We start from the raw sequence: 25,876 nt of genomic DNA on the forward strand, positions 1-25,876 counted from the left end.
CCAGAGTCAAGCTAGTTTTTAACTTTGTCCCCCAACATTTTTTTTTATCGCCCCCAAATTCAGTCATTTTTTGGGGTGTCCCTAAGTGTTTTTTTTCTATTTTTTTACACAGATTACCCTTGGATGACTGCCTGAAGGCTGCAGGGTGGTTCCCACATTGCACCCCAAAACCACAATTCTGCACTTTTTTCTGCCTCTCATTCATAGGCGAAACTTTTTCATCTATTACATTGCATTGAGGAGGAAAGTCTATCAAATTGAATATGGAGTAAAACCCAAACAGGCGAAAATGACTTCACCGGCGAAAAGTTTTCGCCAAAAACACGCGAAAATGGCTTATTGCTTCAAATTTATGTGCAAATGCCCAACTGCCACAAATGAAAATGGGTACAACTCTGAATCGCCCATAGTTGCTGAAAGTAGCGTGTGCTGTGCTACGGAGCATGCGCAGGGCAAATAATAGTAAGCTCTATTCTCAAAATGGACTTTCGTGCAATTCTGATTCAGCCCCTCTATGTGTGACACCTTATAAATAAAAAATATTAATACTAATTCTGCTGCCTTCCTGTTCATTGTAAACTTGACTTGATATTGTTTGTGACCAGCTAATGCAGCAGTAGCTATGGTATACTGTATATGGCTTGCAGCCGCCACCTGGCGGACACATGGCATCTTACTGTCAGCCAGCTCCTGCTTCTGCTCTGGGGACACGCAGCGCTGCTGGCCACGTTTTATGTGACATTTGATTTATTACACTTTACACCAGCAGGGATACCCACCATAGCTGGCCGGCCAGTGGACAGCTTCCTCATGGGACTACAAGTCCCAGCTAACGGCTATCCCGGCGTCCGGCCACTGCTCACACTGCAGTCACACGCTATAGAACTACATCTCCCAGCATGCTTTGCTGTGACGTCACTTGTTGGCAATACCCGGAAGTTAACATTCCCGTAACACATGGGAAGAGTTCAACTCGGGCTGCTCTGTCCCTGCCATGCTGTTATATGTGTCTATGTCTATTATTATTATTATAGTTAAACACTCTGTGTTGTAAGGTAATTACTTTGTGTATAATGTATGTGGATAGGCCATGAGAACTTGCTGATGGCCATTCTAAACTAAAAAATGTCATATTTCTACTTATCCGTTTTTCATTGAGGGTTACATTACTTTGTGAAATAACACTATCTGGGGAATTCAATTGGTGTTTTGGGCACCCGACTTGTGTTATTCAATTGTTTAGCCGATGGACATGAGTGTCGCGGGCACTTATTACTTGTTGCGTATGTTGTGCCCAAATACTTTGGGTTTAGACACTTAAAGTGGCTAAACTCGTGCAAACTACTGGTCGCGTTGAGTTTTGGAGCCTAAAAGCCCAACATTGGGTGGATTTCTGCTCTTCACTTCAGGAGTATGTGAGCAAAAATAATTGGCCCGCATGACATTCGCGCACAGCATCACAAACAATTGAATAGCTCCCATCACTTTAGACAGGAGCTGCGGCTGAATTGAATTCCCCCCAATATCACTTTTTTTTTGCAATTGTATGGAATTAGATTTGTATATACGGCATTTTGTTTTATTTGATGGATAGGTAAATTTTAGTCCTTTCCCTGGTTATCCAGTAAATATCACCTTAACATTTTTTGTTGTGTCGCAGATGGACACCGTACTTACATTATTGCCATTGAATCATGAAGACCGCGGAACCCAAAGGTGCCGGCTGGGACCCAGGGCGATGTCTTACCTGGGAGTAAAGATCGGTTTCCCCCTCCTAATATCATTACCCAATGGAAGCTGTTTGTGCACTGCTTGGCCGAGAAAGGATTTGTCGGATGTGTTTCTGCAAGCTGACCCTATGTGTTCTACATTGCCTAAATCCACAGTGGACTATAAGGATTCCATTGTTACTTTGAATCAGTTAATAAGCCTAAATTCTATAAAGCTAAAAAGAGTAATAGTAAACGTTGTGCTGAGGAATTTAGAAATGAAATTAGCTGTATGTGGACTATTTCTCCATGAGATGGTGAGAGACTTACTGAGAAATGTATATGTGTTGCCAGGCTATTTGGTAAGTGTGATGGAAGATTCGCCAGTGGTAAATGTAGAAATAGTAGACATGGATCCCAAAACAGGAGCAGCTGGACTTATAACGGCAAAAACAAACTTGCTCATTAAACAGACCATAACGCAGGAATGTTATACACGATTAATAGACAATGTGCCACAATGTCAGATTGCTGGGATGGATGAAGTATGTGCCTCACTAAGTGAGATTATAAATTTACCTTTTCACTTCCCAGAGACCATCACTAAACTAGGCCTTGCTTGTCCCAAAGGGATACTCTTGGCTGGTCCTCCCGGAGTTGGAAAAACTCTTTTGGTAAAGGCTGTTGCACGACAAGTCGGTGCCTATCTAATTAGTCTGAGTGGGCCGTCAGTTCATGGGTCAAGACCTGGAGAAAGCGAGGAGAATTTGAGAAAAATTTTTGAGAAAGCCAGAGATGTGTCTCTGGGAGGTAAATGTATTCTTTTTATTGATGAGATTGACTCCTTGTGTCCTAAACGGGGGAACTCAAATAATGCCCCTGAAAACCGTATAGTTGCCCAGCTGTTGACACTCATGGATGGGATTCACAGTGACAACAAGATGGTTATTGTTGCTGCTACAAATCAGCCAGATGCCATAGACTCCGCACTAAGGCGACCAGGAAGACTTGACAGAGAGGTAAATATATTTTATCGGTTTGGGCAATAATTTTAATTTATTGATCTTTTTAACTGTAATAGAGGTATTCTCAGATTTTCTTATGTGCCTCATTTCAACTATGGTTTATTAGTACTACTCTGTTTTTTATATAGGAAAAGGTGCTAGTGCTGACCTAAAGCTGACACAAGACCTATGGTAGCTTCTATTCTCTGCATGAGTCTTCAGATACTCATTTTATTCATTTCTGAAATTATTTAAATGATTTCTTCCTGTCTCTGGAAGTGATTATAAGTTTTAGAATTTGTACCAAAAAAAAGTTTCTGTTACTGCGTACCACTGAGTACCACCAGAAAAAGCACTGCCATGCTCCATTGTTAAGCAATTGTTTACAGTGATTATTAAAAGCAAGAATTATATTTGCCATTTGGACAATTGTAATTTTCAAAACAGTTTACTACATTTTATGTACTCTGTACTATCTGAGATGGTGATTTCTTTTTCAAATATGTCAGGTATGTGTATTGTTTTTTTTAGATTATTTTATTTATTTATTTTTTTCCTTTTGGTGTTGTTATAAAAGCGGTATACTTGATCCAACCCCCCCCCCCCCAGAATAATTATATTAGTGACAATACAGTAGTTGTGTTATATATACATACAGCTCTTATTGCACACAATGGGCCTGATTTAAAGTTAAACGGAAACTAAAGGCACACATCCACTAGAAAACAGGCAAAAGACTGCACGATTACTACATTGTAATAGTGCAGTCGTTTGCGTCAGTCTATGTTGTGCCTACACTGAACGAGCAATCAGTCAGTGTAGGCACATCAATCATCTGCAAACATGCTGAACCTGACGTTATCGTCGCATGTTTGCCCGATGATAGATATCTAAACGACCAGCGGGAGCGCGCATCGCTGGTCATTTTAGAATTTTTTTTTTAAACGATGTGCAAACTATTTTCAAACGATTGAACGATAACAATATTGTTCAATTTAATCGTCTAGTGGATGTGTGCCTTAAGGGTTTTTCATAGGCAAAAAATTGTGTCTATATATACACTTCTGTTTTTACAGCTATTGAGTTGCATGTATCTTAAAATGTGCAACTTTAGAAATAGCTTATAGAGAAGTCTGATGCAATCATACAACCATCACACTTGTCAACTCAGAACCTTGCACAAGGACTGTGAAGCACAAAGTTGCATGGAATTCTATTACGTGCGTCTTTTGATTGAATTTAATTGATTTAATTGAATTTACACATCAACTGATCCACCACCCCAGGAAAAGTGTACACAAGTATAATTAAAATACAAGCATTCAAAATAGAGAAGTTGTGCGTATGCGCAGTTCAACAGATCTTGCACAAGATATGTTTTAAGGGCCGTATTCACTTACACGCAAGCTATCGTTTCCCGACAGTTACAGTATGCTGATTCTGCTCACAGTTCCACAGCCTCAAGAATAAAGTGCAAAGCCTCCGGTACCCATGGCTAATGGCATGTGACCCTAAATGTTGCAAATAAATTAATAACTATAAATCGGACTCCATAATTGTATTTGCAGCCGCAGCAACTATAAGACAGTTCCTGTATTTACCAGTCCACTTATACCCCTTTTACACCAAAATCCCGGGTCTGACCCTGGAATTTGAACACTGGTCAATCCCGGGTCGAACTCGGCTTCAGACCCCGTTTACACTGCAACTCAACCCGGGTTATTCCCGGGTTTGCCCCGTTTACACTGAACCCTGGTAATCCCTGCTTTTCTCTATAGAAGTCATTAAAAATGGTCTGCTTTTAAGGTCTGACAAAGATGGTCACAAAAGGCAGCAAAAGAGAGGGGTTGGGACTGCTTACAGCATTGCTACAGGGTGCTGTTCTGGCTGTGGCAGCCTGTGTATCAGCCTGCTTTTGTGGCTGCTGGTCAGGCTGTGGTGCAGGCTGCTGTTCTGGCTGTGGCAGGCTCTGTGCCTGCCTGCTTTTGTGGCTGCTGTGGTGCAGGAGGTTAGGCAGGCAAGCGATGGCTTCATGTGAGTCTCTCTATGCAAGGCACTGACAAATTACATCATCTGCCGGTGCCTCAGAAGCTCCAATCAGCATCATTCAGAGCTAGCCGGGTCAAATAAGCAGGGTAGCACCCGTTTACACTGCCTCGTGACCCCGGAAAAACCCGTTTTGAACCCTGCTCTCAACCCGAGTAAGATTGCCCGGTAAATCGACCCGGGTTATTTTTTTGGGAGCCGTTCACACAGAGCCTCAACCCGGATCGACCTGGCAATAACCAGGGTTATTTGTTTGGTGTAAAAGGGGTATTAGTATGTCAAAACATCCTTTTAGAGCGGTAAAAAAAACAAAAAACCTATAAATCTAATGCCTTTTATTTTTTTAGATTTAAAACACTTTTCCTGGCCAATGTGTACTCATATACACGTATGCACTGATGTATGATCATTGCTACCATCTGTTTGTAAGATGCCACAAAATTCTATGACTGAACAACACGTATTATGCACAATAACAGATCAGGTGTACACAAGGTTAATAAAGAAGGTGCAAACATGAGACAGGGTGGAGAGGGCCCTGTTTATGAGAGCTTACAGTCTATATCAGCGTTTTTCAACCGCTGTGCCGCGGCACACTCGTGAGCGGTTAAGTGTGCCGCACGGTCAGAGCTGCCGTTTTGCGGACCGGGCAGCGCTGAGCTCTTCTGGGAGTCTCAAGCGCACCCGGATCATCAACTATGCAGATGCGGCGGCGTGACATCACAAGTCACGTACGCCGCGTTTCCAGTCAGACTGCCCGCCCACCAGCCAGCTCCGCGGCCCCTGGAGATGACCTGCATGAAGGCCACCAGCACCCCCAGTCAGGATGCCTGCCTCACCAGCCAGGCCCCGGGGCCACCAGCACCCCCAACACGCCAGCCAGCCCGGCGACCACCAGCCAGCCTGTCTCACCAGTCAGCCCCGCAGCCACCAACAGCGCCAGCATGCCTGCCTGCCTCACCATCCAGCCAGCCCCACAGCCACCAGCTCTACCTGCACGCCCAGCCAGCCAGCCTGCCTGCACTCTGCTGACAATTTGTATATGAAGAACAGGTAGGGACAAAAAAAATGTATATTATTTATGTGGGAGCCAGTGTACTTTGTTTTTTTGGGGTTAGCAATGTGGGTTTTTTTTCTTTGGGGGCCAACAATGTCTTTTTTTTGTTTCTGTGCGGACGAGCCAATGTTAATTTTTACTGTGGGGGCCAAAGTATTGCCATTTATTCCTGTGAGGGCCAATGTATGTGTTTTTTTTTATGTGGGAGCCAATATGTATGTTTTTTCCAAGGTCGCGAACGCCGAATGGTGTGCCTTGTCAATATTATGATCTTGTGTAGTGTGCCTCCAGTTAAAAAAGGCTGAAAATCACTGGTCTATATAATGACAGATAAAGGCTATCGAGGTCATCTCTTGTGCCAAACTACTTTTTTTATTGAGTTGTCCTTTACTGCAAGCAGCTGAGGTGGAGTATGTTGCTGCATTGCCATATACTGCATTATATGGTATCTGCACATGGATATACAAAGCATTATTACGTTTAAGAGCCTGACCGTCAAAACTAGGAGTCAGCAGAAACTTTAAGGAGTGAGGGAAGTTGTGTGCATACATTAATCTCAATAGAAATCACTCTTAAAATAAAAATACCAGCAGTATTTTTTTTCCCTTATATACATTGGCTACCTGGTTCTTGGGATGTGTCCTGGACGTGACCCCAATGAATGTGGCTAGGGGGTACAGGAATCAGAAATGTGGTAACTACTTACACAGATTTGGATAAAATGAAGCATTCACTAGCATTATTGGTACTGACAGGCCCAGATTTACACCCCCTGAACCACCAGCCATGTTTACTATGCTGATAGTGTAGCTAACCCTTATTTTTCCCGAAATTTCCATGGTCCCAATCAATACCACAAACCATCTGTATATTAGAGTGTATGATACTCTGGGGGAGATGTACTAAGTCTTGGAGAGTGATAAAGTTCCAACCAATCAGCTACTAACTGTCACGTTATAAGCTGTGTTTGAAAAATTACAGGAGCTGATTGGTTGGTACTTTATCACAGTCCACGGCTTAGTACATCTACCTGTCTGTCATTTAAGATAATCATGGAACTTTTTGTTTGCTCACAGGAATGTATGCTTTTTCACATGACCTCCCTTCACATGACCTTACCTCACATAAGTACATATCAAATATGTAATATAGAGAGAGTATAAATACTGAATTACAAACTGCCGGCAGGAATCTAAAGAATGCACATTACAAAGTTGGTACAATGAGGAGACAGCCTGCCGTCTTGTCATCCTAGGCTGGACTTCTGTGGCCTTTGTATAAACTTCTATATTAAAGATGTTCTATCAGCATAAAATAAGAGACAATGGTTATTTATACTGCACAAAATAATATGTATGGCAAACCTTGTAGTTTCTATTTCCTCTCCTCTCTCCCTGTAGCCACTGTGACTTGCTCCAGTGGTTGTGTCCTCTTTCTGCAATGGCGGAATATAAGCACCTGTGTGTTATCTGTAATGGGAAGGCTTTGCGACCCTCTGGGCAGCTAAACAATTCTATAGGTGCATACACAAGATTTTCTGTCCAACCATCTAACTAGTTGATTGGTTGGAATGAAAATCTGGTAAGGTATGAAAGCAAATGACAATCAGCAATTTGCTCCCAAATGCCGGAAAATGGACAAAAACTGTTGTTTGAACAAATTAAGATCAAACATTTAACAAACTTGTCTGACGACCATTTCATCTGTTTTCTGGCATTTAGGAGCAAATTGCTGAATATCAGTTACTCCCATACGTTACCAGATTTTCATTCCAACCAATCAATTAGTTGGATGGTTGGACAGAAAATCTTTACGTGTGTACCCAGCCTAAGGCTCTGGCTTAAAGAAACCCTTCCCATCTCTAGGACAAGTCAGCTCAGTACTCATTCTTCTAAGCGTTGCTCCGATTCAGTCAGGGGCAACTGTCACGGAGGAAAGGTCTGAGCCCTGAGAAACATTGTATTATTTGTTACTGCATAACTATAAAACTACAGTATATAGTCTAAAATTAACAGTACAGGTTCATCCTTCTCCTTTACATACACCAAGTCAGCATTAAAGGATATGTATAATTGCCTATGGAAATTTGTGGATAATTGCTTACATAAGCATAGCAAACGAGTCACCTGCCTGGCACAAGATGCCTGCCATCACCCAGTCTACTACACCTAGCCTCTGCATTTTCCAGGCATGCAGAGGGATTTTATGCCCATACCCGCCCATACTAGAGGCCTGCGCTTTACTGACTGCCATTCTCTTGTCCAATTGGTCGATGATTTCTAGATCACGTCACCACAACAGTACATGTTACATTTGCAATCTACATTCACTCTAGAGACCACAATTGCCTTGTTTGGCTGCAAGGTTTATAACAGACCATTAAATACTGCACACTCTCACCTTCAGTAAGACTGCCAGCATAGGGGAATCTAACATAAAATGCAGTCCCCTACTATGGTACTGTCTTGTAACACGCACACTGCTATATGTCGGACAACTGGTTAAATGCACTCTAATTAACAGTTTCCCTATTAGACTTGTGGGTTAATTTTATTTTTTTTCATGCACAAGATAGTTTGTTTTAATTGAAGAAGAAAAGGCCATTGTGTACATACATTAAAGTATATAACATGGCATAGTAAAATACAAATACAGGTAAAATAAGAGTACATTCAGAAATTATTAAGATGTATATTTTTCTAATAAGGTATTATTACACAGGGTTATTCTGCTACTTGGCTCAGCAGTCACATTTGACCATATAATTACATGTATAAGTGTGGCCAAATCTAACTGTTCAGCTGAATGGCCTGATCATAGTGGGGATAGGGTGAATGGACATTAATGGTCAGTTGCGGTCGCATCCAACCAGATTTACCAACCATCCCAACCGACTTCTGTATCTTCCTGTTTATATGTTGATTGTGGTAGTCAATCCTTTTGGGCCTATGCGCATTGCAATTTATAGCCAATTGGTCTAAAACAACCTAATTTGCTGGCAAAATTGAAATCTGACAAATGTGAAATGGCTCTTCTAAAAGTGTTTATCACATGCAGGGTGGGATACTGTGTGATATTCTCACCTGCTAACAAAAGGACAGTGTACACAAGGGAATTATGGTTCCACAGACCACCATATGTGGCGATGGCTTTCTGTTCATCTAATGTTACTACGTGACCATGCATAATTACTAATTGAGCGGGAGTAGTAAACGTGCAAGGCACTCTGAAATGTATACTTTATTCCTCCAGATCATTATTGGAACTCCCACATTAAGCCAGAGAAGAGCCATTCTTGAAGTACTTACGGCAAATATGCCTATCAGCAGCGACGTGGACATAGCTGCTCTAGCAGACATGACAGTGGGCTATGTAGGAGCTGATCTCACCGCTCTGTGCAGAGACGCAGCCATGCAGGTGGTACTAGAAGCCCATCAGGTAAGTGGCAGCTCTACAAAATCTATTATTGGGTTTCAGTTTAGTGAGTTACTAAACGCGTAAAAGATTAGAATAACTACCATTTAATCCACAATGTACACATTATTGGCAAAATAACATTACAGTATAAAGAAGTCATTACTTTGTTTTTTCCCCCTTGCCTTACAACGAATAAAGCCATCAGATAAGGGCATTTAAAAATAAAAGGGGTCCCCAATAATCTTGTTCCCCCAATAGAGAGCATTAAATCCAGAGTACTCTTTATGCAATATATCTCTCCTGGACTTGAGTTAGGAATAGGAGAAGCGGGTGTGTGAGTGCAGACAGCCTGCTCCTGGGCCAGCTTCCTGCAGTGCACTCAGAGCTTCCCTGGCGCCATAGTGTATTAGTGTATAGTGATGGCTGGATTTCTCTTCCTAGTGAACAGAGCCATGGGGAATCCTGACTTGTGCTTTTCCTCTTTAATCTACGTTGTCAAACATTACATTATTACAATAAACAAAATCAACATTAGTATTAAATTAAAAGGAAACCATATTCTAAAATATTAAATAAATAATCCACACACCCCACTGCTGATAATGAATAACGGCAGCAACCAATATATTTGATCCAACGGAGCATTAATGTGTATTAACGACAACTGTGATGAGTACTCATTAGACCTTGTGTCTAGGTAACTAACGTCACAACTAGTCAGTTTCTAACATTACATTTTCTAGCAGAGGTAAGAAAATATCAACTGTCCGACTGTTTATGACAGGAGCAGCAGCTTTAGGGGTCTATTTACTAAGCCTTGGATGGGAGATAAAGTTAACGGAGATTAAGTCCCAACCAGTGGTGGCTCCAGAGGTGGGGCTGCAGCACAGTCCAATATTCAAATAGGGGTCTCACCAACTGCCCTTTCAAACGCTGTAAAACATCGCTGGCTCAGACTCACTGGCAGTTGATGCGGTTCCCCTATTTGAATTTTGGTCTGTGCTGCAACCCTACTTCTAGAGCCGCCACTGGTCCCAACCATTCACCACCTAACTGTCATTTTTGAAACACAGCCTGTGACATGGCAGTTAAGAGCTGATTGGTTGGGACTTAATTTCTGTTCACTTTTTCTCCTTCATCCACTAGGGGACACTGGAGCTTCATGACAGTGGGGTATAGACGGCGGGTTGAGTTGAGCCTGGCACTTTAAAAATCTACAAGTGTGACTGGCTCCTCCCCCTCTATGCCCCATCAACCCCAGTTTTTAGAATGTGCCCGAGTAGAGCCGGTGCACAGGGGCTGTCTCCAGCCCTTATATTAATTTTATATAGATAAAAGAATCAAAGTCACAAGAGGACAGGCAGACTGTTAGCTGTGACAGTCTGCCTGCATCGTGGGAGCCGCCAGAGAGGGGACCACACGGCTACTGCAGCCTGTGTCCGGTCACCCTATGGGGAGGGGAGGCTGCTTTAGGCAGTTAGGAGTCATCAGACTCAGCGGGGCCCGCCACAGCTACCACTGGCTTGTGTCCGGGTCCCCGCTCTCCCCTCACTGCCCAGCGCTCTGGCCGCAGCAGCCCGGTGAGTAGCACACCTCTCCTGACTAGCAGGAGAGGTGAAAATAACTGCTGGGTCTGAAACAGCGCGCGGCTGTCAGCCCCGCTGTCAGTTGCCACGCTGGTGTTGTGATAGAACACCGGCGCTGGCTGTTAGGTAGGCGCGCTCACAGCAGTCCTGCCTCTGCGTGCCGGTGCTTGTGTAAAAGGCACCGGCACGGTTATCACTGGCGGCGGTCGTGCCGCTGGCCCCCGCTGTCAGTGCGGGGACAGAGAGTGAGAACGTCCCACTGTATAAGTGTATGCCGCGCGCATACAAAGCGGCGGCCATTAGGAGGAGGAGCTTATGGGTCCCTCCTCCTCTTCCTCCTTCACTGCCTGGGCTAGTTTGGCGCGCTCTGAACGGGAGTGGCGCCTCAGACTGCAGGCACTGAGCGGAGGGGGAGAGAAGAAGACTGAGCATCTACAGGGGGTCTGTAAATACAGAAGGTGGTTTTAACTACTTTCTGGTCCTATTGACTGCTCCTCCCTTATATGCCTGTCTGCCCCTGTTACTGAGTTGCATTATTCTTGAAATTCTGCTCCTCCTATACTGCTCTGCCTGCAATTTGAGTAGCATTATTATTGAAATTCTGCTCCTCCCTTATTGCTCTGTCTGCTCCCATACTTGAGTAGCATTATTATTGTAATTCTGCTTCTCCCTATACTTCTTCTGCATTCCTGAATTGTATGTGGTGCTTGTCTGTGAGTACATGATGACATCCAGGACAGAAAAAACTGCATCACAAAAGCTGTTTGCCTGCACTAAGTGCAGGAAGAAGTTTACCCATGCTCGCTCCGAAGGGTCTTCCCTGTGCGAGACGTGTGAAGCAGACAGTGCTAACACGCAGTCTGTCACTCCCTCCTTCATAAATAGTTTGGCCGGGGTCATGGCGGACCTTTCTTCTGAATTAGCCGCTTCCCGTAGGGAACGGGAGTCTGCCAGAGATCTACCTGGCACATCTCACCCTTCTTTTCTAGCAGAACCAGCGTGGGCTCAGAATTTAGTCCGCTCGGTGAATAGCCTTGCTCAAGCGATGGGTTCTGCGTCTAAAGCTCCTGAAGCTACGGTAAGTCGCTCATCTAAAAAGAGGGCTCTTCCGGCGGTTCTCCAGTCGGATGAGGATTCGGCAGCGGATCACTCGTCTCAGGAGGAAGGGGAGATGCTGGACGAATCAGACGTAGAGACTTACAAGAACCTGAGGCATTGCAGGGTATTGACGCACTCATTCTAGCGGTAAGGGAAGTTCTTAAGATTTCTGGCCAGGAAGCTCCAGAATCGTTAGAAGACTCCTTATTTGCCAGGTCACAGAAGATGGCCGTCACATTCCCTGTTTCTCTCCAGTTGGATGAACAGATGACGGCAGCCTGGCAGAATCCGGACCGTAAATTCCAGATTCCTAAGCGTTTTTTCTCTCTTTACCCATTTCCTGCGGAAAATAGAAAGAGGTGGGAGACCCCGCCACCTGTGGATTCTTCGGTTTCTCGGTTGTCAAAGAAGACCACGTTACCTGTTCCAGGAGCTACTACATTGAAGGAAACCTCAGAGCGGAGATTAGAAACCACTTTGAAATCCATTTATACGGCCGCAGGTGCACTTCTCCGGCCGGCCTTGGTAGGATCTTGGGTCAACAAGGCTGTGGAAAAGTGGGCGGAACAATTGACTGAGGGTCTTAGATCCAGCACTCCGCGGGCAGATCTGATTACCTTGGCAGAACATATTCAGGAGTCTGCTGTATACTTAGGAGACGCCTCCAGAGATATCGGCCAGGTAGGCGCTAGGATTTCTGCTTCGGCGGTCTCTGCTCGCCGGGCACTTTGGCTTCGTGCCTGGCAAGCGGATGCGGAGTCAAAAAGAGCAGTGGAAGCTCTTCCTTTCACAGGCGATATTTTATTTGGTCCAGAGCTGGACAAATGGATCTCGCTGGCCACTGGAGGTAAGAGTACTTTTCTACCTTCATCAGCACCTCCTCCGCGTCGCTCGTTTAGGGGACCTTCCTTTCGTTCCTTTCGAGCATCGGCAAGATTTCAGGGACGATCGCGAGGTTCGTCTTCAGCGGGGCGAGGAGGCCGTGCTAGAGGACGTCAAGCAAATATTGCCCGCTGTCCAGATCCCAAGCCAGCAGACAAGCCTGTGGCATGACGGGCTCCCATCCCATCTCGGAAATCCGAAGGTGGGGGCTCGCCTCCAGCGTTTCTCGGAGGTTTGGAGACGGACTTCTCCAGACACTTGGGTTCGAAATCTGGTATCTCAAGGGTACAAGATCGAGTTCGCTTTCACTCATCCTCGGCGTTATTTTACAACAGGTTTGCCCGTCGATCCCTTGAAGCAACTAATTTTGCGTCAAGCGATCGAGAAACTTTTGCTGGCCGAGGTCCTTGTGGCGGTTCCCACTGCACAAAGACAACAAGGGTTTTACTCAAACCTTTTTGTGGTTCCGAAACCAGATGGGTCAGTCAGACCCATTCTGAATCTGAAATCCTTGAACCAGTATCTTTCATTTCACAGGTTCAAGATGGAATCTCCCCATTCTGTCATTGCGGGACTAGAGGCAGAAGAGTTTCTGGTGTCGATAGATATCAAGGACGCCTATCTGCATGTCCCAATTTGGGTTCCTCACCAGGCTTTCCTCAGATTTGCCATCAGGGAAGCTCAATTCCAGTTTCAGGCCCTGCCATTCGGTCTCTCGTCAGCTCCCAGGGTATTCACCAAAGTGATGGCCGTCATGGTGTCTCACTTGCGCTCTCGGGGGGTGACGATAGTTCCGTACCTAGACGATTTACTCATCAAGGCTCCGACGGCAGAAGTCCTTTTACACCAAGTGTCCCTTACACATCAGATTCTCATTCAACATGGATGGATTGTGAACTTCCAGAAGTCTCAGTTGATGCCGTCCCAGAGACTTCAGTTCCTAGGAATGATTCTAGACACTGTTCTGCTTCATATATTCTTGCCAAGGGACAAGGCCATAGCCATACAGGAGCTGGTTCGTCTAGCGCTCAGACCCAGGAAAGTATCTGTGCATCTTTGCATCCGTCTCCTGGGGAAAATGGTGGCTTCCTTCGAGGCCATCCAATTTGGCAGATTTCACTCCAGAATATTTCAACTGGATCTTCTGTCTCAGTGGTCCGGGTCCCACCTACAGATGCATCGGCTGGTGCGTCTGTCTCCCCGGACCCGCATATCCTTGCTCTGGTGGCTTCGGACGGAGCATCTGTTAGCGGGTCGGCGCTTCGGAATTTGGAATTGGACCTTGGTCACCACGGACGCCAGCCTCCGCGGATGGGGAGCGGTGGTTCTGGACAATCACTTCCAGGGGCTTTGGTCGCAGCAGGAGTCCCTCTTACCAATCAATGTTCTCGAACTGCGGGCAGTCTACAGAGCTTTGATACAGGCTGCTCCTCTGTTACGAGGACTTCCGGTTCGGATACAATCCGACAACGCCACGGCAGTGGCATACATAAATCGCCAAGGGGGAACCCGCAGTCGGATGGCAATGAGAGAAGCCAGTCGCATCCTTCTGTGGGCAGAAAGACACGTAGAGGTCATTTCCGCAGTGTTTATTCCGGGGGTCGACAACTGGGAAGCAGACTACCTCAGTCGTCAGGATCTTCATCCCGGGGAGTGGTCCCTTCATCCCGAGGTCTTTCATCAACTGGTTTGCAGATGCGGGAAGCCACAGATAGACCTGATGGCATCTCGGATAAATCATCAACTACCCCTTTACTGCTCCAGGACCAGGGATCCGGCAGCGGTAGGAGCGGATGCTTTACTGATCCCTTGGCCGTACAGCCTTGTGTACCTGTTCCCACCGTTTCCGCTCCTCCCTCGGATTCTCAAGCGGATCAAACGAGAGTCGTCCACCGTCATCCTAGTGGCTCCGGATTGGCCTCGTCGGGTTTGGTACTCCGATCTTTTATTCCTTCTGGCAGACGAACCTTGGCCTCTTCCGCTACGATCGGACCTTCTACAACAGGGTCCATGTGTGTACCCGGATTTACGGCGGCTTCGTTTAACGGCGTGGCTATTGAGACCGCCATCCTAAGAAGCCATGGAGTTCCTAGGTCGGTCATTCCTACCATGCTTAGGGCTAGAAAACCGGTAACATCAGCGCATTATCATCGCATTTGGAGGGCTTATATCTCCTGGTGTGAAGGTCGTGGATCCTCCACTTCCTCTTTTCATTTACCACGTCTTCTTCTTTTTCTTCAAAAAGGCCTCGATGCGGGGTTACGCTTGGGATCGCTTAAAGTGCAGATTTCTGCTCTTTCTATTTTTTTCCAGCGTCGCCTAGCTCTGATTCCGGAGGTTCAGACCTTTTTTCAAGGGGTACTTAGAATTCAGCCTCCCTTTGTGCCACCCACGGCTCCTTGGGACCTGAATCTTGTTTTATCTTTTCTTCAGTCATCCACCTTTCGAGCCTTTGCAGGAGGTGGAATTGAAGTATTTGACTTGGAAGATGATCCTTTTATTGGCCCTGGCTTCGGCCAGACGTGTGTCTGAACTTGGAGCCTTGTCCTGCCGTTCCCCTTACTTGATTTTTCACGAAGATCGGGCGGAACTTCGTACCCGGCCTTCCTTTTTGCCCAAGGTGGTCTCGGGTTTTCATCTGAATCAGCCGATTGTAGTGCCAGCGTTGTCGGACTCTTCTGGGGATTCTCACTCCTTGGATGTGGTTCGGGCACTTCGCATTTATGTGTCCCGTACTGAGGGGCTACGTAAATCAGAGGCTCTATTCGTCCTTTATGATGCTAATCGGCGTGGCTGGCCTGCGTCTAAACAAACTTTGGCCAGGTGGATTCGTCTGACTATTCGTCAGGCATATGTTGCTTCTGCTCGACCACCGCCGGTATCCATTTCTGCGCATTCTACGCGCTCTGTGGGTACTTCTTGGGCGGCACGTAGAGGTGTCTCGGCTTCACAGCTTTGTAGGGCAGCGACGTGGTCTTCTTTTGTACGTTTCTACAGATTTGACACTTTTGCGGCTTCTGCTTCAAATTTTGGTCGTAGTGTCTTGCAGGGCGTTCAGCACTCTCCCCCCCAGGAGGGTAGCTTTGGGACGTCCCCACTGTCATGAAGCTCCAGTGTCCCCTAGTGGATGAAGGAGAAAACAGGATTTTGGTACTTACCGTTAAATCCATTTCTCCGATTCCACAGGGGACACTGGACGCCCACCCAGTGCTTCTTGCCTGTTCTCAGTTGCTTGTTCTGCTTCAGTTCTGTTGCAGTTTTGTCTGTTTTTATTGTGTGACTGTTTATCACTGCAGCCTGCTGTGTTCTTGCAGTGTGTCAGTATGTTGGATGTTTCTTTTCCTGTTCTCCTTCTCTGTTCTTCAGTCTGTTCTCCGTCTCCTCTCGGGCTCAGTTCTTTAAAACTGGGGTTGATGGGGCATAGAGGGGGAGGAGCCAGTCACACTTGTAGATTTTTAAAGTGCCAGGCTCAACTCAACCCACCGTCTATACCCCACTGTCATGAAGCTCCAGTGTCCCCTGTGGAATCGGAGAAATGGATTTAATGGTAAGTACCAAAATCCTGTTTTCTCCATCCAAGGCTTAGTAAATAGACCCTTTGTTCAATTACCTGAGCAGTACATTATTATTATTATCCTTTATATGGCGCTACAAGGGTGTCGCAGCGCCTTACAAGGTACATAATAACTATTTTTTGCGTGCTCATTTGTTTAACAGTACAAACAATACAGGACAAATACATGATTTATAAACATTGCAGCATAACACGTAAATAAGCAGCATGGTGTCAGCAACCAAGTGTTAGGTGCTGTTGTAAATTAAAATAGAAGTAAGGGAAGGAGAAGCACATGAGGTAAGAGGGCCCTGCTCGTGAGAGCTTACATTCTAAGCTCTCTTATAGATGTCACACCATTTGTGTAATAGATGTAGATCAGTGCAGAATGTGTCTTACATATTCATGAAAAAAGTTTATGTTGTCATGGACCTTAATATTGAAGATTTAAACTCAGCCAAAAATTAAGAGGGTACTTATCCATCAGTACTGTGCTGATCAGATAGGGAGTCCAGTGTATGTAAGATATTGAAGAGAAGGCTTGCCAAGTATGCCTCAGTGTCCCCTCATGGGAACAGTCTATAAAGCAGTCAAGAGTATGTAGGATATTAAAATAAAATAAAAAAATGCATCTTCTTAGTCATTAATCCCTGTGGAGTAGTTTCATTCACTTACTTGAGATCTCCTTTGCAATGCAACCATTATAGGCTCTGGTGACAGACATCTTTTAAAGAGAGGCCAGACAAAGTCTTTCAAACATTTTGATTTAAATACCTGAAGATCAGCCAGGCTTACAGAGGTCAGATAGTGGAAGACGTTAAGCATTCAGGCAGCAAAAAAATATGACATTGATATGCAAAGCATCTTTTTTTTATCTACTTTATGTACAAATAAACGAGGTGGATAACTTTTTATTCATTCACTTTGGGGGACGCTGTTAACTTTGGGTGTAGAGGGTGCTGTGGTGTGAGTAGGCACTCATGTAAAATTCTCAGACATATTTGTATTCTGTCTCTTCCCTTATACACACAAAGGCCACCAGATTGCAGGACCGGTCTCTACTAGGTCAGTTTGGGAATGGATTTATGGTGGTCCTCCCATAAGCTGCTGATGGGGAACCTCAGGCCCGGGGGCCATATAAGGCCCGCGGAATAATTTTGGTCTGGCCCTCTCAGCTTTTTTCTACTAGACTCATCTGGCTATCGGTGCCTAGAATGGCACCCTTCAGCCAAAATCTATGCAGCTGTGCCACCTGGAGCGTCCTTAGGACACTTCAGACGGTCACACCACTGCCGTTACAGCTCTGTGGAGCATCCTCAGGCTGTAATCACCGGCGATTGTGGTCCCGCCCCCATGTGACATCACATGGAGGGGGCATGGTCTGCACCAGGCTCGCAAATAATGTTATATATATCAGAATGGCCCTCGGCAGAATAAAGGTTCCCCATCCCTGTAGTAAGCCAATGCACTTGTACCAGACATGGTGGGGAAGCTGTCTATTGGAACTGGGCCATTGGGGGGAAGTGCTTTCCCCAGTAGTAGCACCTCTTTTTTGGTGGGCTTTGCCTAGTGAAAAGTTTGTCTGAATCCTCAGACAGCCATTCACTGAGAACTTAATTTATGTTGCTGTACTCAGTGCCTTGTGTTGGGTTGTCTGTGTTTCCGCTATTCTAGTTGAATACTATTCATGCCACACTGTAAGTTTATTTTCTACTACTAGTATTAGGTATCAACTTTTTTCATCCACTGCATTGTCAGTGTTCCCTTATTGCTACAATAGCATTTTAAAAAAGGAAATTATGTTGTGATATTAATAAATACGTTTTTTTTATATATATTCTGGGTCTGTTAGTTCACTCTCGTTTACTAGATTATTGCTTCTGCTTTCACTCCTGATCAAGGCAAAGAAAAGGGATTGCTTCTATATCCAGGGCTGCAGTGGGTTGGCGGGAGGGATCTGTGATGTACTTAATATGTCCAAAAATGACTGAATGAACATTCAGAATCAGATACCCAATGTGCAGCTTGTGAGACTAATGCCCAATCACATTTGGAGTGGATGCATCTCAGATGGTGGTGTCAGATTGGATCAAGGTGTTTGCGCACTCAATAGTAAAACGGACAAGGGGGCCAGACTGTCCTTGGTAGGTAAGGTGAACAGATTTCTCCTCCTCCTCCGGGTCCATACCCTGGAAAAGGCTTCACCAGCGTTTCCTCCTCACTGTAGAAGTTCTAAGAGACCTCGTTATCTGGCAAATCTCATAAGCAAATTCACAATGCAGGGACTGTAAATAATGCATTGACATGTAAGACTGGTTACTGCACAAAGAAAGGAAGATACCAATAGGTACTTAACAGGCACTGAAATTAGTGATTCAACCAAGCAGCTACTATATACAGGGATAGTCACTCCCTAACACATAGAAATCACAGAAATATGGGAGGGGTAGTAGCGCTGACTATTGAGGTGGTCTGTATATACTAACAACAATGTGCATGTATAGCAGTTGAATACATTCAGAATGTTTTGTTTATAAAATACCACAATACTAATAAAAATTCACAATACTATTGTGACATAATAAAAAACAGTTGATCTCACCCACAACCCTAGAGTTCAGTGTCTGCTGGTTCTCATATAGCACCTTTTGGACACTGGGAGTGCAAAAAGAAGTAGAATAGGACTGTCCACTGGATATATATCCTTTGAAAAAGCTGCACCTTGATGGAGCAAAACGCGTCAGTACCTACCAAGGTTCATCACCCTCACCCAATTTTCATTGCCATTAGGAGAACTGACTTTATCTCATACACTCTTTCTGATTGTATTCAACTGCTATACATGCACACTGTTGTTACTATATACAGCCCACCTCAATATTCAGCGCTACTACCCCCCCCCCCATATAAGACTGGTTACTGCTTTAAAAATGTATTGGAATTGGGACACATGACAAAATATTGGGAAACAAGAATACATTTTCGTCTATTGTTCTTGGTCACCTGCTACACTAGTACCTTATCCTTTGTAGAGTGAAGATAATTTAAATTTATTGTCCAGGTGACTGCTGCATCTGGAAGAAAGTGGCATGGGGGGGTCACCAATGCTCTTTCTCACACAGGGCACCAAACTTTCTAGTTACGGCTCTGGCTGTCTTGGACACTGCTCTCAGTCTGTTCAGAATCTCGGCCTTGGCAATAGCAGCCCGATACGTTTTATGGGAGGCAGATATGTAAACTGAGAAGGCTCTTGGGAGCTGTGTCATTTCAGTGTTCTATCCTCTTTTGCCCGTAACTGAACAAGATTATGGGGGAGATTTATGAAAGCTTGGAGATAAAGTACCAACCAAACAGCTCCTAACTGCCATTTTTTTAAACACAGCCTGTAAAATGGCAGTTAAAAGCTGATTGGTTAGTACTTTATCTCTCTCCAAGCTTTCATAAATCTACCCCTATATATCAGGCCACGGGAGGAAAGAGCTTCTTTTTACAATCTAAAGGTCCAGAGGTATCAGTCTTTAGGTTTTCTGGGAAAATGGAAAACTTACCCAAAGGGGTAGACAGGCTGTGCTGGCAGACGTCCAGGTCTCAAACCTACAAATAATTTTTACAGGGGCTGCCCTGTGTGATGTAGGGGTATGTTGCCCTTCATACAGATAATTTTTACAGGGGTGATTCACTCCATAAAAATAATGGAGGACAAAAATTTGGAGGATAAAATAGGGAAAGATCAAGAACCACTTCCTCCTAGTGCTGAAGCTGCTGCCACTAGTCATGACATAGACTATGAAATACCATCAACGTTGTCGGCCGATGCCCAATGTTATAGTCGAGGGCAAGTAAAATCCAAAAAGCCAAAGTTCAGTAAAATTACCCAAAAAAAATACATTTAAATTGTCTGAGGAGAAACGTAAACTTACCAGTAATCCATTTACGACACGGAGTGGCAAGGAACTACTAAGGTCCTGGCCTATGTTCATGACTAGTGGTTCAGCTTCACATGACGATGGAAGCCCTCCTGCTCCCACTACAAAAATGAAAAGCGTTAAGCTGGCAAAAGCACAGCAAAGAACTGTGCATTCTAAGAAGATATCACAAATCCCCAAGGAGAATCCAAGTGTGGTTGGGAAAAGGTGGCTCCTTCCACCATTTGCACACCCTCTGCAAGTGCTGGAAGAAGCACCCACAGTCCAGTTGCTGATATTCAAATTGAAGATGTCACTGTTGAAGTACAACAGGATGAGGATATTGGTGTAGCTGGCGCTGAGGATGATTCTGATGGTGATGTGGTTTGTTTAAATCGGGCATCGTCATACCTAGGCAGAAGACCAGAGATGTCGGAAAAAGTGTCCTCAGTGTCCTAAAAAATGCAGTTGTACCCAGTGTCCACTTAACCACGGACATGTGGGCAAGTGGAACAGATCAGACTAAGGACTATATGACTGTGACAACGCAGTGAGTTGATGTGCCGCCTTACTCAGCAACAACAGCATCATCACCAGTAGCAGCATCTCAGAAACGCCAGCTCGTTCCAAGGCAGGCTACGCTGTGTATCACCGGTTTCAGTAAGAGGCACACCGCCGACAACCTCTTAGAGAAACTGAGGGAAATCATCGCCCAATGGCTTACTCCACTTAGACTCTCCTGGGATTTGTGATATCTGACAACGCCACCAATATTGTGCGGGCATTACATCTGGGCAAATTCCAGCACGTCCCATGTTTTGCTCTAACAATAAATTTGGTGGTGCAGAATTTTTATGAAAAATGACAGGGGCATGCAGGAGATGCTTTGAGTGGCCCGAAAAATTTCCATCACCTGAAGCAAGAGGTTGTAACGCATTGGAACTCAACCCTCTATATGCTTCAGAGGATGGAGGAGCAGCAAAAGGCCATTCAAGCCTATACATCCACCTATGACATAGGCAAAGGAGGGGGTAAGTGCAGTGGAGAATGAGTTACGTGATGTACAAGGTTCTCCAGCCCTTCGAACTTGCCAAACGTGAAGTCAGTTCAGACACTGCCAGCTTGAGTCAGGTCATTACCATCATCAGGCTTTTGCAGGAGTAGCTGGAGAAAGTGACGGATGAGCGAAGACGGAGCGATTCCGCTCGATATGTGGGACTTGTGGATGAAGCCCTTCATTCGCTTTGCCAGGATTCAAGGGTGGTCAGTCTGTTTTAATCAGACCACTATATTTTGGCCACCGCGATCGATCCTAGGTTTAAAGCCTATGCGGTGTCTCTCTTTCCGGCGGACACAAGCCTGCAGAGCCTGCTGGTGAAAACACTGTCAGCTGAAGCAGAATGTGACACGGCAACAGCTCCTTCTTCATTTTCTCGCGCAACTGGGGCTGCCAGGAAACAACTTAGATATCTTAACCAACCCGCTGGCGGTGATGCAGGGCAGGCAGGACCAAGTTTGGACATCTGGTCCGGACTGGAGGACCTGCCAACAATTTCAGACATGTCTACTGTCACTGCATATGATGCTGTCACCATTGAAAGAATGGTGGAGGATTACATAGGTGACAGCATCCGAGTAAGCATGTCAGACAATCCATGCCTGTACTGGCAGGAAAAAGAAGCAATTTGGAGGCCCCTGTATAAACTGGCTCTATTTTACTTAAGTTGCCCCCCCTCCAGTGTGTACTCCGAAAGAGTATTTAGTGCAGCCGGGAACCTTGTCAGCGAAAGGCGTAGGAGGTTGGTTCCACAAAATGTGGAGAAGATGATGTTCATAAAAATTAATTATCAATTCTTCCGGGAAGACCAGCCTCCAGAAAGTACAGAGGGACTTGTGGTGGTGGATTCCAGTGGGGACGAATTAATACTCTGTGAGGATGAGGATGTACACAACACTGAAGAGGGTGAGGAATCGGTGGATGAGGACGACATCTTGCCTCTGTAGAGCCAGTTTGTGCAGGGACAGATTAATTGCCAGCTTGTTTTGCGGGGGCCCAAATGAACCAATCATTTCAGCCACAGTCGTGTGGCAGACCCTGGCGCTGAAATGATTGGTTTGTTAAAGTGTGCATGTCCTGTTATACAACATAAAAGTGGGTGGGAGGGCCCAAGGACAATTCCATCTTGCACCTCTTTTTTTCTTCTTTACATTATGTACTGTTTGGGGCCTAGTTTTTCAAACTGCCATCCTGTCTGCCACTGCATGCCACTCCTAGATGGGCCACGTGTTTGTGCCGCCCACTTGTGTCACTTAGTATAGTCATCCAGCTACCTTAGTACAACCTTTTGGCCTAAAAACAATATTGTGAGGTGTTCAGAATAGACTGGAAATTAGTGGAAAGTAATGTTATTGAGGTTAATAATAGCATAGGAACAAAAAAAAAATACAAATTCTGTGATTTTAGCTTTTTTCCAAAAACATATAGATCCAAAACACAAAACCCAGAAGGGTGGTTTTGACCAAACCAATCCAGATCCAAAACACGAAGAAAGATCCAGATCCAAAACACACAAAAAGTGGTCGGTGCACACTCCTAGTTATAAACTGTTAAAAGTACAGTCTTGTCCTAGCCAAGCACAGAACATTTAAGGGTGTCCTCTTCTACACCACATGTCAGAGTCTACCAGTAGAGATGTCCTGTCGATTCAGAATTAGTTGAAAACTCCTGCAGACTACTACCAGTCCTCTAAGGGGAATGATGTTATCCTGGTTCGAAGCAGTGAAGTTTGTGCACTGCTACAGTGACTTTCCAAAACCATATTCTGGCCAGGTGGTTGCAGTCCTTTTTTGAAAAATAAGTTCTTCGGACTGGTCAGTCAATTTTGCGGTGGCTGAGGAGATGCAGGGGACAACATTCTATCTAATATTGGACCATTTTGACCATCGATGCCAGCCTGCAGGGATGAGGTGTGGTAACACTGACCATTCACTTGCAGGGTTTCCAGTCACTCCACAAGACAAAGCTACCTATAAACATTTCAAGCTCAGAATGGTGCTTTATGCTCTGCCACAAACTCAGCCTCCAAGGGGGCAGACCTATTCATAGTTGGATTGGCATACATAAATCATGAAGGAGGAATTTATCTATGGTGATGAAGGAAACCGCAAACATATTCCTTTGTGTACAAAGGTATGTCCTGGCAATATTGGTGGCGTTCCTCCCTGGGGTTGACAACTGTGCATTCCACTTTTTGAGCCAGCAGTCTTGTGGAATTTTTGTCCTCAATTCTAAGAGGCATGTGTGACCTGATGACCTCGCTTAGCCTCAAGTTATTGACTCCGCCGTGGACAGGTAACATGCTGCCATCACCAAGATCCTACAATTGGCGCTTGGAACGCTTACTTCCACCCAGGCTCCTACACTGGTAGCCGGAACCACTTCTCCCAGGCTCCTATGTCGGCATCTGGAACCGCTTACTTCTGAGAATGTGTGGGCACACTGCTGCAACACTTCGTGGATAGTGTCCGCTTATTTCCACTGGTCTCTCACTATGGACTAGTCTCGGCAGGATAGCTGGCAGAGGGCTTTAGCTTGGTGACACTGGGCTCAATCCAAAACAGCCTGAGAACGGAATAGCGTTTTGCGCTATTCTGTTGGTCACAGGAAACAAGCATCTTGAAGCAAATAGATGTTTATTGCTCAGTCTTTTAAAAAGACAATTACTCCACAGCATACAGGTACAGATCTCTCAGAGTCAGAGGATATACATATTTTCAGAGCACACAGGCCCATCTTTTATATGGTTCAAACACACAATAGTACAAGGGTTAAGACTGCTCTGGGTCCCCTTAATCAACCAAACTAGGTGCCGGCACATCTAGGAGAGGAGAATGGTTCATCCAAATCTTCCAGGATTCTGCCAGAGAACCTTGCTACCTCCTCTACCCAAAATCTGAGCTACTCTTCCAGTCCCTAGGGTTAAATGCCGAAACCGCCACATTGGAAGCCAGTTTTCCTGATCCCCAGCATGCGACTGAGCCCACTCGTAGCTCTGCAGCCCTAGACAACTGTCCCGGTTGCACTGCCTTCCTGCACATTCTGCTGCCTAGCCGCGGTCAGCAGCCGACACAGAGCGGTGGGCTCCAAATACTAGGGAGCTGGGAGCCAAGCTCCCATTCCCCAGCGCTCTGCCACTCACAGCCCTGCAGCCTGGGACTTAACTCCTTGCTGCAGCGGCTCTCCCTGCATCGTTGCACTGGGAGACTGCTTTCCGGGTTTCTGTCCCCAACGGCCAGCTCACAGGTCTGCAGCCCGAGACTAAGGGCCTGATTCAGACCATTAGCACTTAGCCTGCCGATGTTTGCAATCTGCGCATGCGTATAAGATGCAGTGCGCGAACTAGTCCATGCGATAATGAAGCACAGAATGAGTGACAGGACGAGCAGTTTGTGGGTGGTGATGGGTTGGTCGATAGTAACGGGGGTGTGGTGGTGCGAACGCAGGCGTGTCTGTGCTTCCTAACGCCATTTTAGGGGCGTACATAATTAAGACGCAGCATCAGCATACATGTCACATAGCTGAATTACACACTGCAGCACTCGCAGTGCTTGCGGTAGGGTATGGTCAGCCCCAAGTGCTGCGTATGGGTCCGATGTTACCGAATGTTTCATACACTTCCTGGAGATGACGTGTATTACTAAGGGAAAGTGGGCGTCTTGGGTCAGGTTCGTGAGCATCTAAATACACCGCAATCCCCTACCAAGACATAGTGGGCGTGCTAATGTCTTGCCATGCGATCATGAGATTTGCATACTTTGGCAGCTGATGGCTGCGTGCGAATGCATCTAGCGAGCGGGTCTGAATCAGGCCCTAAGTCCCGGCTGCAGTAGCTCTTTGTAAGAAGTTCCCCTGGTGCAGCACCAAATCAGCCGGAGCTATTCCGGGGCTTGCAGCGCATAACCTATAAACATTTTTTTTTTACACTTTATACATTTAAAAATGCCGCCTAGCGCAGATTGGCCCTTTAAAAATGGCGCTGCGACACGTGGAGGCCCAATTCCCCTCGTGGGTTGGATCTCCTGACACAGCATGTATGCTATAAATTACTCGCTGCACACCACCCAGGTAACCCCTACACCACCATGAAGTAGGAAGATGATCTCATCTTATTCTGGGGAGATGCTTTTCACTGGCAGGAACTGGCACTTATCTGGATTGATGAGAATATGGTCCATTTTAGAAACAAATCCTGGACAAGAACTTGCTACACTTTGTTTTTCAACTGGACTAGGATGCAAATCACACTGCAAGTATGCAGATGTGTCCTAATTCACCTAGCATTTATGCGCCATATGGCGCAAGACTTGTGGCGCAACTTAGACACTCTACCACAGGTAGTAATTCCTATGTTTTCTAAATTTTGCATCATTTTTCCGCATACAAAGTCACTCAGTGTACCAGGCATGCTAGAGTAGTACTTTTGTCAAGAAGGAAGATGCAGAATAAGCATAACGATACGTGGAGCTAGACATGACGCAGTCACTTGTATCATCACTTTTGCCTTTTTTCCCAGAATAGTGACTTACTCGCACACAGTAGTACATGAAATGCAAGCGCCA

The 25,876-nt window shown here is 45.4% G+C and overlaps 1 protein-coding gene across 1 annotated transcript in view; it reads left to right on the plus strand.

Annotated features, from left to right (window-relative positions):
* The first annotated feature begins 929 nt into the window (after nucleotides 1-929).
* Nucleotides 930-25,876, plus strand: part of AFG2B (AAA ATPase AFG2B) — a 34,807-nt gene continuing 9,860 nt past the window's right edge. Inside the window, exons 1-3 of the mRNA XM_088472814.1 lie at nucleotides 930-1,055; nucleotides 1,661-2,728; nucleotides 9,069-9,254. Of these exons, the coding sequence (XP_088328940.1) occupies nucleotides 1,661-2,728; nucleotides 9,069-9,254 (1,254 nt within the window). The 5' untranslated portion in view covers nucleotides 930-1,055. The remainder of the gene's footprint in view (nucleotides 1,056-1,660; nucleotides 2,729-9,068; nucleotides 9,255-25,876) is intronic.

Source organism: Taudactylus pleione, unplaced genomic scaffold (genome assembly GCF_031769625.1).
Source record: "Taudactylus pleione unplaced genomic scaffold, aTauple2 ptg000129l, whole genome shotgun sequence".
NCBI lineage: Eukaryota > Metazoa > Chordata > Amphibia > Anura > Myobatrachidae > Taudactylus > Taudactylus pleione.